The 14,961-nt window shown below is 41.2% G+C and overlaps 1 protein-coding gene across 3 annotated transcripts in view; it reads right to left on the bottom strand.

Annotated features, from left to right (window-relative positions):
• RUNX2 (RUNX family transcription factor 2) overlaps window positions 1–14,961 on the bottom strand; it is a gene marked incomplete at its 5' end in the record, with an annotated part of 226,223 nt that overhangs the window by 138,878 nt on the left and 72,384 nt on the right. For all 3 annotated transcript variants that reach the window (XM_081997933.1, XM_081997934.1, XM_081997932.1), the window contains one exon: window positions 9,508–9,612. In XM_081997933.1, the coding sequence (XP_081854059.1) occupies window positions 9,508–9,612 (105 nt within the window). The remainder of the gene's footprint in view (window positions 1–9,507; window positions 9,613–14,961) is intronic.

Here is a 14,961-nt window from a genome sequence, read left to right as displayed (position 1 = left end):
GCAATAAAAAGGAGTATACAGAAGCATTTCAAAGCTGCATGCTGCTGCAGTTGCCGGTAAGCCAGGTAGCTTGTTTCGAGCCGATGCAGGCATCTGCACGGCACTGAGCACCAGCCCTGTGGTCCGCACGGCTCCGCATTCCCTCCACAGTCGGTGCTCACTGCCACTCACCTCCAGGGAGCTGCACGCTGACACTTGTAGATGCTTAGGGTGGGGTAAACCAGCTTCAACACATGCATACATCTCTCTCCTGACCGCAACAGGCCAGAGAAGACTCGTCAAGACACCGTATCTAGCTTTTAGACAACTGCAGTTAAGGAGAGTCAAATCCACCCTGCATCTTGCTGAAAATTTTACCCATATGTCCCTTGACAAGAAGGATTTTCATTTTGACTGCTTAGCTGATGAATTAAAACACTGAATAATTTACATTCACAGCTCTACTGCTGAGCCCTCTTGTGTAGTCAACACTTCTGTCTACAGAGGTGGTAATTTTATTATAGCACTGGTTTATACACAATTGTTCAAAGACATCAAAAAAGACCAAAAGTGGGACTGGACCATAGTCTGGATCATCAAAGCCAAAGAGTTTCCAGTGTGAAAGCAACAAGTATGTTCCACAAATCTAGTTTATGGTGATAAGAGACTCAAGGAATGAAAAATTAAATTATTCTTAATTTAATTGGGAACCTAGAAATGTGGAAACAACTCTATTGCACTTCATATGTCTACAGCACTTATACATTCACTAGATAAATTGAATTAATTCAAGTATATTGTTGTCTAAGAATCTGAGTCCTTGACTACATATGTACACATGCCAAAAAAAAAAAAAAGCATTCCATGTATAATACCCTCTCTACTCCTAACCAGTGGTCTGTACCACACAGCGACTGTGTATTGTATTTCCAGGTCTCTATTTTTTTCCAGCTTCTACACTGCTGAGAAACACAAATCTGAATTTTCAAAATACAACACGTAATTGTGAGTACCATCCCTTTTGGATGGGTAATCTCTGGATTTCTGATCCTTTTTAATACAACCAGTTAAAACTGGGCTTCTTTTGCAAATCTAATCTAGGATTTACCATATGTAAACAAACACATACCTGGTACTACTAGTGCCTGCAAGTGCCTACTCCTTTCCAAGAAGATGCTGCACCAATGTGAAACTGCTGTACATACTCACGACATGTGAAGACACTCTGGAATATAATGACCTAGAATCCTATTTCTAGCAAATTAAACTACAAATGCAAGAGCTGGACTCATCCATTTCTTCCACAGCGGACTTCTGCAGTCCTTGTGGAGGAGATGATTTTCCTGTAGAGCTCTAAAAGCAATGAAACAAAACACCATCGAGTGCCTCTGACAGCACATGACATTTAAACTGGGTCTACTACTGCGGGAATGCAAGAATGAGAAAGTATATGAAGATTTAAGGAAGCAGACAACTAATTGGCATTACTCACATGGATTACAGACAGGCAGAAGAAGTTTCTACACTTGTAAGCACCCTGATTAATACCTGTTTGGCATCCTGAATTTAAATTAGCAGGGCTACTAAAGAAGCAGGGTGTTATGAAGTGGGAGTAAAGTTCACAAAATGCAGCTACGAGAGCCTGAAGAGTGATGGAAGCAACAAACATTTATGCCGGCAATAATCAGGTAAAAGGGTTTGCCTTCCCACGCTGTGGGAAAGATTAAATCTCAGAACCAAAGGAGCATGGGCAGTTTGGATAAGGAAGGAACAATTAATATGTTCTGATGTGAAGCAGGAACATTGGAAACACAGAGTATTTCCCAGTGTTAGGAAAATTTTTAAATATGTTCTCCAATATTCTTTACCTTTAGGTAACACCTGTAAAGTGTATTACCACCTTTATATTGTTTCTTAGCAGCTGCAGTATTTTAGTTAGTGTGGGAATCTTATTGAATACCATGTTTACCGCTAAAGAACCTGAGTTTCAGTCTCCTCAGTTCACACAAGCCAAGCTGAGCAGGACCTGAGCAGTACTTGACTACAGAAATCCTGCAAGAGGTGATAATGATGCCTTAGTAGATAGCATCATTTTTTAAGGTATGTGTGTATGACACTCATTATGGCAGCTGTACAGACACTTCAAAGTCAGCTTTAAACAATTCCTTATATTGTCAGAAACATACCACGGAGTGTTCACAGTTCAACTGAAGACAAAGCATCCACCCAAGAAGCTGGGCAAACAGTTGGTTAACCCATGCTGAGCTCCCTGTTACCTGTGACTGTACTGCTATCACTACCTGAGCTACCTGCTTTAAAGCTAGCTCAGGTTGTCTGAATTTCACAGCAGTCATTAGGTACACCTTAGGACTATAATATCTCATAATCTCATTTGATTTCAGCCATCTCAAAACCAGGGTGCCTAGTCTAGGCTAGTCATCTAGCCTCCATTTATGATCAATGGAAAGGGACGGATAGCTCTAAAAGGGCAGCTCACTGCACTCTCAGATGGGCGTTAAGATAGGCGGGATGAATCACTCTCTGCAAGTGCCCGTGTCTCTTCATTCACTTCAGAGGAAACCTACCCTACATGTCTCATTTCTGGAGAGCTGAAAGCTCAGCCAACAGTGAGCCACTATTGTGCTGAATAAGCTGGTCTACTGTAGATGAGATATGTAACAGGGGATCTGAGCAGACACACGCATTAAGGAACCCAGTTCTTCATAAAAGTAAGGTTTCCGGCGTCCCAAACATACTGCAGCATGAGATCATTACTCAGTTTCTTCCCCTGAAGTTTCAATTAAGTATGATATTCTTCCTCATTTCCTCTTCTGCATTCCTTGTCTGGTTAAATCAGCATCTGTGTTTCACGTCTGGGATGACCATGTTTCAGTGGAGAATTAAGTTTATATGGAGAATAAAAATAGATTTTATAAAAACCTTATAAAGAAATTTGGGATTGTCAGCAAGGAAGAACTATATAAGTACTCTACTCTGATGCAGCGTCTCCCAACCATATTTGCCCTGTTCCCTACTTCCCAACCCACTTTGGAAAGTGGAGGGAGAGGTATAAGAGGTGCTACACTGAAGTGTGAGAAAAAAAAATGCTGATATTAGCAGCAACAAGCTAAATGCATTTCAAAAGTGAAGACGTACAAGACTTCTCTTGGGAGGAAAGTATGGAACAAAATGGTCTGTGAAAAGCTACTCTAATGCCTTTTTTTATACCATCTTCCTCCACATCCACAGTACCTATAAGGAGTAGAGTCACAGATTCATAAAAATGACTTTCACTACTCCTTTCCTCATAGTTGTGCCATATTGAGATGCAGAATGAACTCACTTCCACCGTTGACTTCATTTGTTTAGCTATAAGGCCTTTTTTCCCATCTGTATTTTTAATGGTGACTGTAAGTTGTTCAAGGAAAAACTCTCTTGTCATATGACTATGCAGCACGACTAAGCAGAGGGGCCATAACTTTATTTGTGGCTTTTTAAACGTTTTGAACACAAACAGCAGTAGCTGCGATATCAAAAAACACCATGATGGTTGTCTTACATGACAAATGTCCTAGGAATAGACTGTGTGGAAGCAGTGTTCCCTCTACAATGGGATGGAAACAATCTGTTCTGTTGACAAATACAAACCGAGACTGTATTACTATTGGTGAGGACATCTTAAGGATGGTTTTATGCTCAGACTTGCCCATTTGTTTTACATAATCTTCTCAAGGCCTTTTCCCTCTCACTGTAACAGTGAACGCACAGTCACCCTGTCACCTCCCTGGGCAGCAATGTCCTCCTACAGAGAGAGCCAGCTAGTGCCACGTAGATCACTGAGATTTCAGAACTGCAGCATATGAATTCAAGCCACGAGTGAACTAGCTAGGTTTTGCTTTTATCTTACCCTTTGCACTACACCAGCAGATAAAAGTTATGATCACTGGAGAAGAAATTATTTTTACTCTCATAGCCTGCTCTGCAGATGATGAGTTTTTACGCAGCAGCCCCTCTCTAGGCGCAGTGGAAAAACCAAGAACTGATCCCTGGGATGCAGCTACCACCCTGGTCACCTTGCTCCAGGGGCATGCATCATGGTTGGGGTGGCTGGAAGAAGCCCTGCTCTGTGGGTTACACACTCATCTCAAACGTAAACCTGAACCACTAGCATATACAATGTCTGCCCCCTTCACCGAGGAACACTTGTATCATCCCACCAGTTTCTTACAGCCTCTGGGAATGCTCGGGAGCTCCAGTTCCCAACTAGTACAGTTTTGTGAAATTACACGTTTGCAAAAAATAAGCCAGCAGCAAATAACAGTGAATGAAACTATGATGTCTTGTTTTTTACACTGCAAAAAGGCCCTGGTCTTGTACCACTGAAAACAGAAACACGACAACTCCTTACTGGGGATCTGAGCAGTGAAGGTCAGGTCCCAGCCTGGAAGTAGACTGTGGTCACGCTCAAATATTCTAACGATAGTCACAGGAAAGAACCTAAACCCCATAGCATAGCCACCCTGAACATTTCTTTGGCCGTATAATCACGTTTTGCCTCATTCCTTACAAAGGGGCATTATAACACAAACGTTGAGCTTTACAAAGTCATTTAGAGCAACTCGCAAACCGCCAGACCGCCCACTCTGCCTTCCTCTGCTCCCACTTACGCTGGGAGAAATCCAGACTAACCCGGCCGATCTTGGTGGAGATTCGTCATTCTGAAAGACCCCAGCGCAAGTCACAGATTTTCTAACTTGCGTTTGGATGAAAACCCAGGGCTCGTTCATCGTATCTCAGAGTATTTAGCATTGACTCTAAATAACCCCCCCCTCGCCATGCCAAAACACATGTAGATGCGAACTTCCACGTTCGACGTCTGCGACGCAGCGCTTGAAAGAACTGCGATGCTACATTTACAGTCCGAGGTAGACGCACCAAGTAGGACCTGCCTGTAAAATTTCCTCTTGCTCTGCAAACTCTCCCTGCACTGCCCCAATTTACCACAGTGCAAAAAACCGCAGTCAAATCAATATATTCTTGGGAAGGAAGGGGGGCTAGTCGAGTGGTTTTTGAAGGCAAGCCAGAGAATATTCTAAACGGGGGACACACAGCGTGTTTCAACTGCTGTGACAATTCTGCATAAAGAGATGTTAAGGATCTAGCTCCTTGCTGTAGCATGCCATGTGTCCCTGAATAAAATTACTGCCATGCAGGCTGTTAGCAGAGGAATGCGTAAACAGACAATGTATCCTTGCATCAGTTCCACAAAATGTTGCACAACACAAATGCCTCTCGATGTGTCATTTCCTGCTTGGCCACCAGCCCAGCTCCTGACAGGCAGTCAACAAAAAAAAGGAGAAAAAAAAAGGAAAAAAAAAAAAAGAAAGAAAAAGAAAAAAAAAAAAGAAAAAAGAAAAAAAAACCTGAAAAATTTAAAGCTGTTCTACTCCAAAGCACATTCCACTAGCCCCAGACTTATCCCTCCACCCTCCGCCTTTGAAAGAAAAGAGGGAGAACTTCCTAAAAATTGTTACGGTTTTAAGTCGAGGAATCTAAAAAATCTCAATGACTTATCTGCGTTTTATAAGCCGGGTTGGCCAAACAGTTAATAGAAAGGCTGAGCAGAACCTCTTGCTGGCTTCTGCAGCGTGCACGGACAAAAAGGCGATGTTTGCTCATACCTTTCATCACGTGCACACCTTGCAAGCTGCAGCGGCAGAGAAATACTCGGGAGCTGAATGAAAGAGCCGTTTCCTCCTACTGAAACGCTGCAGTTCACAGCTCAGAACTACTTTCCCATTCACACTGATACAGAAAATTGTAATCGGTGACTTTGGAGAACACCTTTAGTTAGAGATGAACTAAAGTCTTTGGAAGCCAGGCAAAATATAAAAATATATAGACTTCTCCTCCCTCATTCCTCATGATTTCCCTCCTGACTGGGAGGGAAATCTTTTTCTACCAAAAGCAGCCAGAAAGGAGAATGTATCTCCTACTTGAAAGGTGCCACTATGGGAGGGCAAGTCATTATTTCTGTATTTGTAACGAGCTAAGGCAAAGGCATTAAAGAGGGGCCTAGGTAAAGGTTTGGGGTTTTTTTGTTTTGTTGGGTTTTTTTCTTTCTTTTAATTCCTGTACAGTGATCCCTTGCTATCTGTCTGTTAGTTGTGACCTCCTGACAACTTATTTCTCCGGAAAACTTCTTTCAGCCCTCCCAGCTGGAAGGCAGTTCTGCTGGCTAAGATGTGCGTATGGCAGAGGTTTCATCCTGGACATGAAGGGAGAAAAATCTCTGCAGGATTTCCCAAGGATCTTATACAACGCTGGCTCTAGACTCCATCAGTCAGAGTGCAATGCACTGTCTCAATCCAGCACAAAGACCGTGCAACAACAGTAGATGTCCCTGGATGGTAATCTGGACAGACTGAAATAGATAATTAAAAATAAATAAATACTTTCCGAGGAAAAATCATCAGAAGACCTTTCTGCATGCAGAAATGGGAAGGTTTTCCTAACAGAGCAACCTGACATCACTGTCTCTACTAAAATATTTTAAAATAATAACAGAGAGACAAGGCAGCAAGCTTCTACAAGCATATGTTTAATATGACTAAATGGCAGTTACATTTAAGAACCTGACTTTCTGAAGTGCTGAGGATCCAAAATACCAACTGGAGTCACTGTATACCATGACTGTTCAGCACTCTTAAAGTCAGGTTCTAAATGATTGTGATATCTGTCATGGTATTGCTGCTGCTCCTACTGTTGCTGGAAAGCACGCAGCATTTGTTCGCTCAAGTCAACTTGCCAACAGAAGGTCAGAGTGCCTTGCCTATAAACAAGCCTTACAAATTCACGATCTAAAGCATGATGTCATGTCTTAAAATGATAAGCTGGCAACAAAGTAAATGACATTTTGTAAAGATGTGCATAATTTTATGTTTACGCTACTCAGAATGAAGGTTCTAATAAGTCATCGGTTGTGTTCCTTTAAAGGGAAGTTTTATAACTGAGATGAATCACAACTGCAAAAGATCAAAGTTAAAAAACATCAATGATGCCATGGGGTACTTTTTAATCTTGTAATGAATGATGATCATGTGCTCTTATGAAGTTGGTCCAACTGCCAACGCCAGATGTGTATATTAAGAAAAAAGTTGTTTGTGATGTGACAGCTCTGGTTGAGCTGCCAGAGAGAGGAAAACTAGGATAACATGCTTGAGATGTCAAAGTGAAATACAGATCCTGGCAGAGAGGGGCACTATTTGCCAATACATAATTTGTTAAGAAAAACACATTTGCTATCAGACGCACTCATTGACTTGAATTCCTTATTCCCCCCCAACCACCTAATTTTCCTTATGCAACGTAAATGCCAGATACACTTCTTGAACGATTACGACCAAACAGTAATAAATCCACATGAGTGCAGGGGCTCTCAGAAGAAAGCAGAACTTCAGCGAAACTCCCACAGCTCACTGCAGCTACTTTTTCCCGGAAAACTCAAGTTTAATAACTAGTCATTCTGGAGGTCTCATAGCCTCAAAAATATCAGACTGCAATAACAGAACTTGCAGAACCAAACTGACCCCAGAGTAGAGCTTCACTGAGTATTTAGCCAAAATATTAAAATTCTAATGGACATTCAAGCTCAAATTCGGCTTTCTTAAAAAAAAAAAAAACATTTAAGACAGACACAATAACTCCATCTAGGCTATAAGAACTAAGTTATTGAGCATTCCTAGGTTCAGCTATTCAATGAGAGGAGCAGACAGATATCACATACAGAGGCCTTTCAGGTCTAAACTAAAAAACTCCGTCAGAACTCGGAAACCTTATGAAGTTATATGAACACAGCCTCACTTCTAATCCACTGATCACCAAAATGGTCGGCCCCAATGCAAGCAGGTTCCCTTTCTGTGCTACACAGGGTCATCCACGCTATTCTCCGCATGATTTTCAAGCCGCGCTGCTCTTTCACAGCGGTCGTGTCCTCTGTTGGGAGATTTCCTCTTTTGCGGATGCCTCAATACATCCATGGAAGCAGGTTCCAAATGGGAATGGCTAAATGACACATAATGCAGTTTGCCCTGTGTCTCCAAGCAAGCTACATGGAGCACCGGCTGCAGGTGAAAATTAAGAATGGGAACCCATTCAGAGAGAAGACAGAACAAAAATCCCCTCGCTGTGACAGACGGACACCTCAGCTGTGAGCAGGTAGCAACGCAAGTATCTGTGTAATGAAATTTATCCGTAGCTACTTGATTTTTCTTATCTGTTATTCAAGGAGACAGTCGGAACAGTTCTTACAGAAGGCATTTCTGTTCCCATCTCTCAGTGTAAGAGGAGGTGACACCGCAGCGTGTATTAGCACGAGAAACACGCAACTGCGTGAATTCTGTCTACGTCTTTCTACTTCTTCTGTCTTTGTAGTATTTTAAACAAAACTCCATGAAATCTCCCTAAAGGTCTCACTTGTATGTGCAGATCAAAGGCAAAGTAATTATTTGAGATGCTTCTATTATAGGGATTTTTTTAATGTGGTTATCCATCAAATGTAATTTAAATACAGCTATACCTGGTTAACCCAATCATTAGAAAGAGTACTTCTAGTTAGATTAAGAAAAAATTCCAGAACTGGCTCATCAGTGATACTCCTATGATGTGAGAGTGGTTACCAGTTAAATGCACTAGACAGAGCGACAGCCATATAAATCAGGATGGATTAACCAGACTTGACTGTGTCTAAAAACACGTGCTACCCGTAAAACTGCTAGAACATGACAAAACAAAGTTGTCATAAAAATACAGCCAGTGATCCTCGCAGATAAGTTCTTAGAAAGTTTAGGAAGGTACACTGCTGTGAGATAAATGTGCTGAGTGAAAATCTGCCGGACTGTCTTTAAATAAAATATACTTTCTGTGCACAAATAAGAAACAAAGACCGTGCTGTTGATATACGTTTTTCCACCTTTCTTTGGCCCCCAGGGGTCTATGATGAGTCCATAGCTGAAAACCAATTTCAGGTATGATGAGATTAACCAGGTGCATTAATTATCTGATGGCAAAAGAATTTAAGGGCAAACAAAAAGGCACTATATTATATATTTTCTCTCTGCGCTAGGACTGATCCTGAAAGATCAGTCTCCTATTTTGTTCTAAACGTCTTCAGCTGGAAGCTTACAGGAGTTTAGGGAATTCAGCATGTTACAGGATTGTATCTACTATGCCTGAAATCAGATTATATATAAATACAGCGGGTTTAGTTCTCATTTACACTGGCAGATAATGTATCAAGACCTTGTTGTGAATGAGAATCAGGTTTGTGATTGCCCGAATTCAGCCAAGCACTTAAGTGTGTGTTTAATGCAAGTATGTGTGTGGTCCAATAGACTCCAAATTAAGCATGCGCTTACATATTTTGCTGAGCAAGAACCAATGTTTGACAAAGATATACATTTCATTTATGGATCTCTGTTAAACAAAATTAAGCAGACGTAAGTGCAAAAATAAGAATATAATACTCACTTCTTGGCTCCCTTGGCCCATCCACTGTAACCTTTATAGCTCTGTGGTATGTAGCGACTTGGGGGGGATTTGTCAGGACAGTTATTGTCAAAGTAAAGCTCTTCCCTACAAAGGGAAAAAAACAACAAGGAATGAGTGATTACAACATGAAAACAGTCACATGCATGTTCAGTAAAGAATCGGAGACGTTTAAAATTATTCCCTGTCGTTACCACAATCGTGAAAATTAAAAACATAACTGACCATAGGAGTTTTCCTCCCCTTCAGTTTTACTCTATGTCAAGAATATGTCCATGTGTTGACAATCTAAATGTTTTTTATTTAATAATGGGTCATCATACAATGACAGAACAAAAGTGATTCACTGCCGAGGACAAGCCAAATTCTTTGCTGTATTGAAAGTGGTGTAAATCCAAAGCAAGTCAGATAATTTAAAAATTTACTCCAGTTTTGCAGCTGTGTGACAGAGAGCAGAATGTGGCCACATGTTATTTACTTCACACAGTTTTATCATTTCATTTGTTTGACTTGACTACAATAAGATGAGGAAAGAATATATTTTCCTCCTGGGAGTCATTTTAACAGGGAATCAGTGTCTCCTGTCCTTCATATGCCAGGGGTAATATGATGATATCATTATTACTGGAACACACTTTTTTTCCCTACATGTATTCCATCTCTGAACTACTACAAAAGCCCCCAACTGTCCTGTGAGGGTGAGAAACTGCTGTGCGCACGTACGTTGCTATCGTAAGTCTGCATTATTTTTTTTATTATTTTTCAAAGTTCAAATTCACGCAGCGATTGCACAAGAACATCCGCAGCCTTTAGCTGAATGAAAACGTTAAAAAGAAATAAATAAAGGGAGCTGCCTGCGTCTGAGCACACATTCTCACAAGGCGCTGGCCCCCGTTCGGGAGACTCACTGACAGTTGTAATCTGTTAGATATGCAACGGTTAGTCATGTCAGATAGTCAAAACTGAAAACTGTTTCAAGACAGGAAAAGGTGGGCGTACAACAGTGACTCAATAAAACAGTCAGCAATCTTCAGCCTTCATGCTCATTTAAGCTGCTACTTTACCAGACACTTAAAACTCTCTTCCCCCCCGTGTGTATACGTGCATTTTTGTTGCTAGGGCTTTTCCTCTTGCTGAAATCTGAAGGCATTCAATCAAGACACAAATCTTAAACGATATGTAACAGCGCAAACTTAATGCAGTTTTTTCGAGCCTAATATAGAACAGCTTAAATATAAGGCCTAATACAGAACAGAGCTTTGGCTGTCAAATCTAGTAATTGGTCTTTCTTTCTGGTCCAAGTCATATACCCCCCAAACCTCCCCGAGACACGCATCATTTATTATCAGGAGAGCAACTTCAAACTGTCTTGGCTATATTTTTCACCAACTAGAATGTGACACGGATTTTTTTTTTTTTTTTTAAGGAAATGTAACTGTCATTCAGAGTAAAATGATTTTCCAGGTGTGGCTGCGCTCCAGCTGTGCCCACCTCTCTGAGAGATGCAGGTTAGAGGGGGGTCAAGACCCCGGCAAAGGTACAAAAATCTCAGGAGGCTGAATTCTCCAGCGGGGATGTACGGCTGAAGGTGGCTTTCCCCAGTTTCATTGGGAAATGGATTATTTCTCAAACCTTTTGAGAATGAGCATCACAGGAGGAGCGTTAGGTGTATGTAGGACGGCCAGTCCTGCCCATCCGCCGTCCCCAGAGGTAACCCGCGTGTCCCGCCAGCGCGGCGCGCGTGCGTAGGCAGCCGCCAGGCATACGGCAACAGCCCTGCTGAAGCTCATGGTGCCTCCACGCCTGCTGCTTTAGGGCTGAGAAGGGTCTGTGCCTTTTATCCTTCTCCTGTAGGAACTCAGCCCATTGTTTGGATATATATAAATTTGCCAGCGACAGGTTTAAGGCCTCCTTCAGTGCCAGCCTATCATGCCAGAAAGTTCTGACTACGAAATTGTGTGACGATGCCACTCAGACCACGGATACCCATATGAAATGGGAGGATATTGTCGGTAGCGAATATACCAAAGGGACTTTCCATATACCTTTGGATGAAGAATTTGGCTTTCCGATGCTACTGTTCTCTTTATATGCCAAATCGGCGTAAAAGTCTATTGTGACTAAAAATTAACCTGACAAAGTATACTGTTTGTAAGACCCTGTAAAAGGATGTCTGCACAAGTTTCTGCACTAAATATATCTCAGCGGGCTACAGTGGCCAGAAAAAAATGCATTCCTTCATATCTAAGAGCTACGTTTCGCCCTCACCTGTGAGCACTTCCAAATTTCCACCTCTCAGCCAGCCTAAGCGGCGCAGGTAAGCGTCTAATTCGAAAGGGAAACCGGTTTTGTTCCCTAACTGGCATCCCACTGAAGCGAAGCATCAGTGAAGTAACACTGATGAAGCCCCCTCGCACTCCGTAAATAAAACATCGCTTCATCGCGGGGAGCTGCGCGGCCCTGCCAGCGCACTCAGGTCCCAGAGCTTTCAAGGGATGATTTACATATTACAGGATTAAGAACAAATAAATTTTTAAGGTCCCCTGGTTCAGTGACGCTTACGCCTTCCACAGATATTTCATAGATATCCCTCCTCAGCTCCGAAATCCTTTAATGCACTTTTTATCACCTTTCTTTATTGCCCGTAGTCATTTAAACTATCCACTTTTAGAGGCTAATTGTAGTTCTTTTTTATTAAATCCCCCAGCCAAGCAGTCATCTGGCACTATTGCTTCAGCGTGTCCAAACTGTGCGTTCTTTGTTATTCACACATGTGAGCCGAGCTGACACGGGCGGACGGGATGGACATATGCTGAAGCACAAGGCAAACCCCAGAAATTAGCTTGAAAGGAGACTCGGCAGCTCGTGCGTGTTGCATATTTTTTCAGTTAGATGCTAATGTGATTAAAGTATCAGGACACAACAAAATTAAGGTTATGATCCTTTGCTTATTGAAGACAGGAATTCTTTCTTCTCTGCGCTGTGGATCGGGCTTGTAAAAGTGAGCTACTGCCTCCAAACCACATACAAACAACTTCTGCGTTCACATAAAGCGCCCCGGTTAGTTATTCTTATGAATCCAGAAAAGGTGTTTAAGAGAAATTATACAAACAAAAACGTGAAGCTTCTGTCAGGCAAGCAACATTAATATGTATAAAAATCAAGTTTCTCCATTGAGCCATGGGAAGCAAGAAAAAACGTGGGAGAGGAGGTGAAGTGGTAAGTTGATGATTCAGACTTCACAATCAAATTTAGAGATACAGAGATCAAAGAGCGAGCTGTTTAGAAAGATGTAAATCTAAAGTCAGGAACAGGTGTGGATTAGTTTCTCGCTACCGAAAAATGATTTCTTTATTACTTTATTTTTCCTGTTCTACTTCAAGACCTGTATCTACTGACATTTGTCTATGTAAGGAGCTTTCTCACTTCTGTTTGCAACTACTGCTTTCTTTTTGTGCTGTTTTAAGCAGAGTTCTAAAAATCTATCATTAATGATAACTCTTTCTCCTTCTCTCCCTCTCTCTCCCCCCCCTCTGTTCTAAGTCTGGAAGACAAGTCTGGACCAATTTCTCCATCCTGCCTCTGGCAGCAGAACGCAGCATTTCAGATCCTCCACCGAGTCCCGGCTGCTTCAAAGGAAAAGCCCTACTTTCTTCCGTTAAGATCATAAGAAATATAGGGGGAGGGGGTCAGCTCTGTTTGGACATAATTACACTTCATCAAAAGAAGCTTTCTTCATCTTCCATGCGTGAAAAGTCTGCAAGCAGTTAAGTCTGTCTTTTTTCTTCCTTTTTTTTTTTTTTTTTTTTTTTTAAATATAAAAATTGCTATTTGGGAAACTAGCCAAAACTCAGAAAGCCAATATAGTAAAACAGTACACACCCTTTGTTTTTCTTTGAAGTCTCTTAAATAAATATGTTGAGGGTTTGAAAAGTATACTATCGCTTTTCCATAGATTCTACCCAGATTGATCAGAGAAAAAGTCTATTCCAAGTCTGCTAGATACAAGTATAAGTTAAACTACTGGAACCAAATTTTAGGAGGTTTGTGTTTGCATGTGTCTGTAGCCCCATCGAGTGAGGCTTTAGGCCCTCTGTTTCTTTTCCTATGCTTTAATAAAAAGTATATATCATAGGCTTCAAATTAAATTCACAGATCAGAGGTAGTACATCACATTTCGGTTCTTTTTCAGCACTACTGAAAGACTGATAGACTACTGAACTTTTACTGTTAAGGCAGCAGTAGTGATGGAGCCAGAGAACTTTCAAACCTAATCCATCAGCAGAATAACAAAGCAGACTGTTTTTTTTTAAAGAAAGCAAGACAAGTGGAAGAGATAGCTAACACCTTATCCAAAAGGCCAATGAACTCCGTATTTATATTGCATTATTGTTGCAGTTGTTATTCTGTCTTTCAAGTTTTTCTTTCTTATTGATACTTCTTAAGCTGGAAAATGATAAAAAGAATTGTTGGCCAGGTCACTAAAATAAAAATAGCCGCTGTAAGCCACACTTATCGACTCACTTTTGCAAAGTGCTTGCAAAAGCGTGATGACAGATTTAGATTACCTAGGCCTCTGTCATATGTTTACTTTTTTTTCTTTGGACAAATACTCTTTCCTTCCTTAAGATTAATTACAACTGCTTTCTAAAGAATATTACTGTAAAATCAGCTTTATTGCTCATTTCCCAGTACAATTGTTTGGCCTCTGTTGCTTTGTTTTGCCCCATGCAGGGCTAGTTTAAAAAAAGGAATAATTTCTTCAAATACATAAGGGAAAAAATACGTAGGCTGAATCAACGACTGATACAACAACCCCCTCTGAAGATGCCTGCAGCAAAAACTGAAGTGCTGCCTTCCTTCGAGCTATCTTTTCAATCATTACCTGAAATTTGAAAGCAGCTATAAGACTCCTAAAGAGGAATTCTTGCAAACCTGCAACGATTACAAAGGCTTTCTATGAGTGCGGTGCAGCTTCCAGATTATAGGAAGCTCCTAAACAGCTGGAAGACAATGACAGCACTCTACATCTTCAAAAAAAAAAAAAATTGAAAGTTACCCTGTCATTTAAAGGAAAGGTGAAATTTAGTTCAGCCCAAGCTTACAGGCAATTCATAAAAAGCCAACCAGTTTACTAAAACGAAAACTACGGCTTATTTTCGTAGGTCATATGCAGTTTGATTGTAAAGGGCAGGGAAGTCACTAGAAAGCTTTCCACCAGTAGCTGTAAGCCCTTAAAGATGTAAGCCCTTGAAGAATATAGCCTATAGCACGAGTGATATGCAAAATCCCCTTAATTATACGTCTTCTACAACAACTTCAGAAGCAGCTCTACTGCTAAAGGGACTTCTCCAGCTCTCGTGGCCGTGGCCTGAGATACACTCTCTGACTCCACGTAACCTAGATCACAAATGCCCCATTGCCTTCTACCTTTGC

The sequence above is a fragment of the Phaethon aethereus genome, assembly GCF_964289735.1.
Source record: "Phaethon aethereus genome assembly, chromosome: 3".
In the NCBI taxonomy this organism is placed as follows: Eukaryota; Metazoa; Chordata; class Aves; order Phaethontiformes; family Phaethontidae; genus Phaethon; species Phaethon aethereus.
Note: the sequence above shows the minus strand (reverse complement) of the source record. Positions and strands in the feature narration are given on the sequence as shown.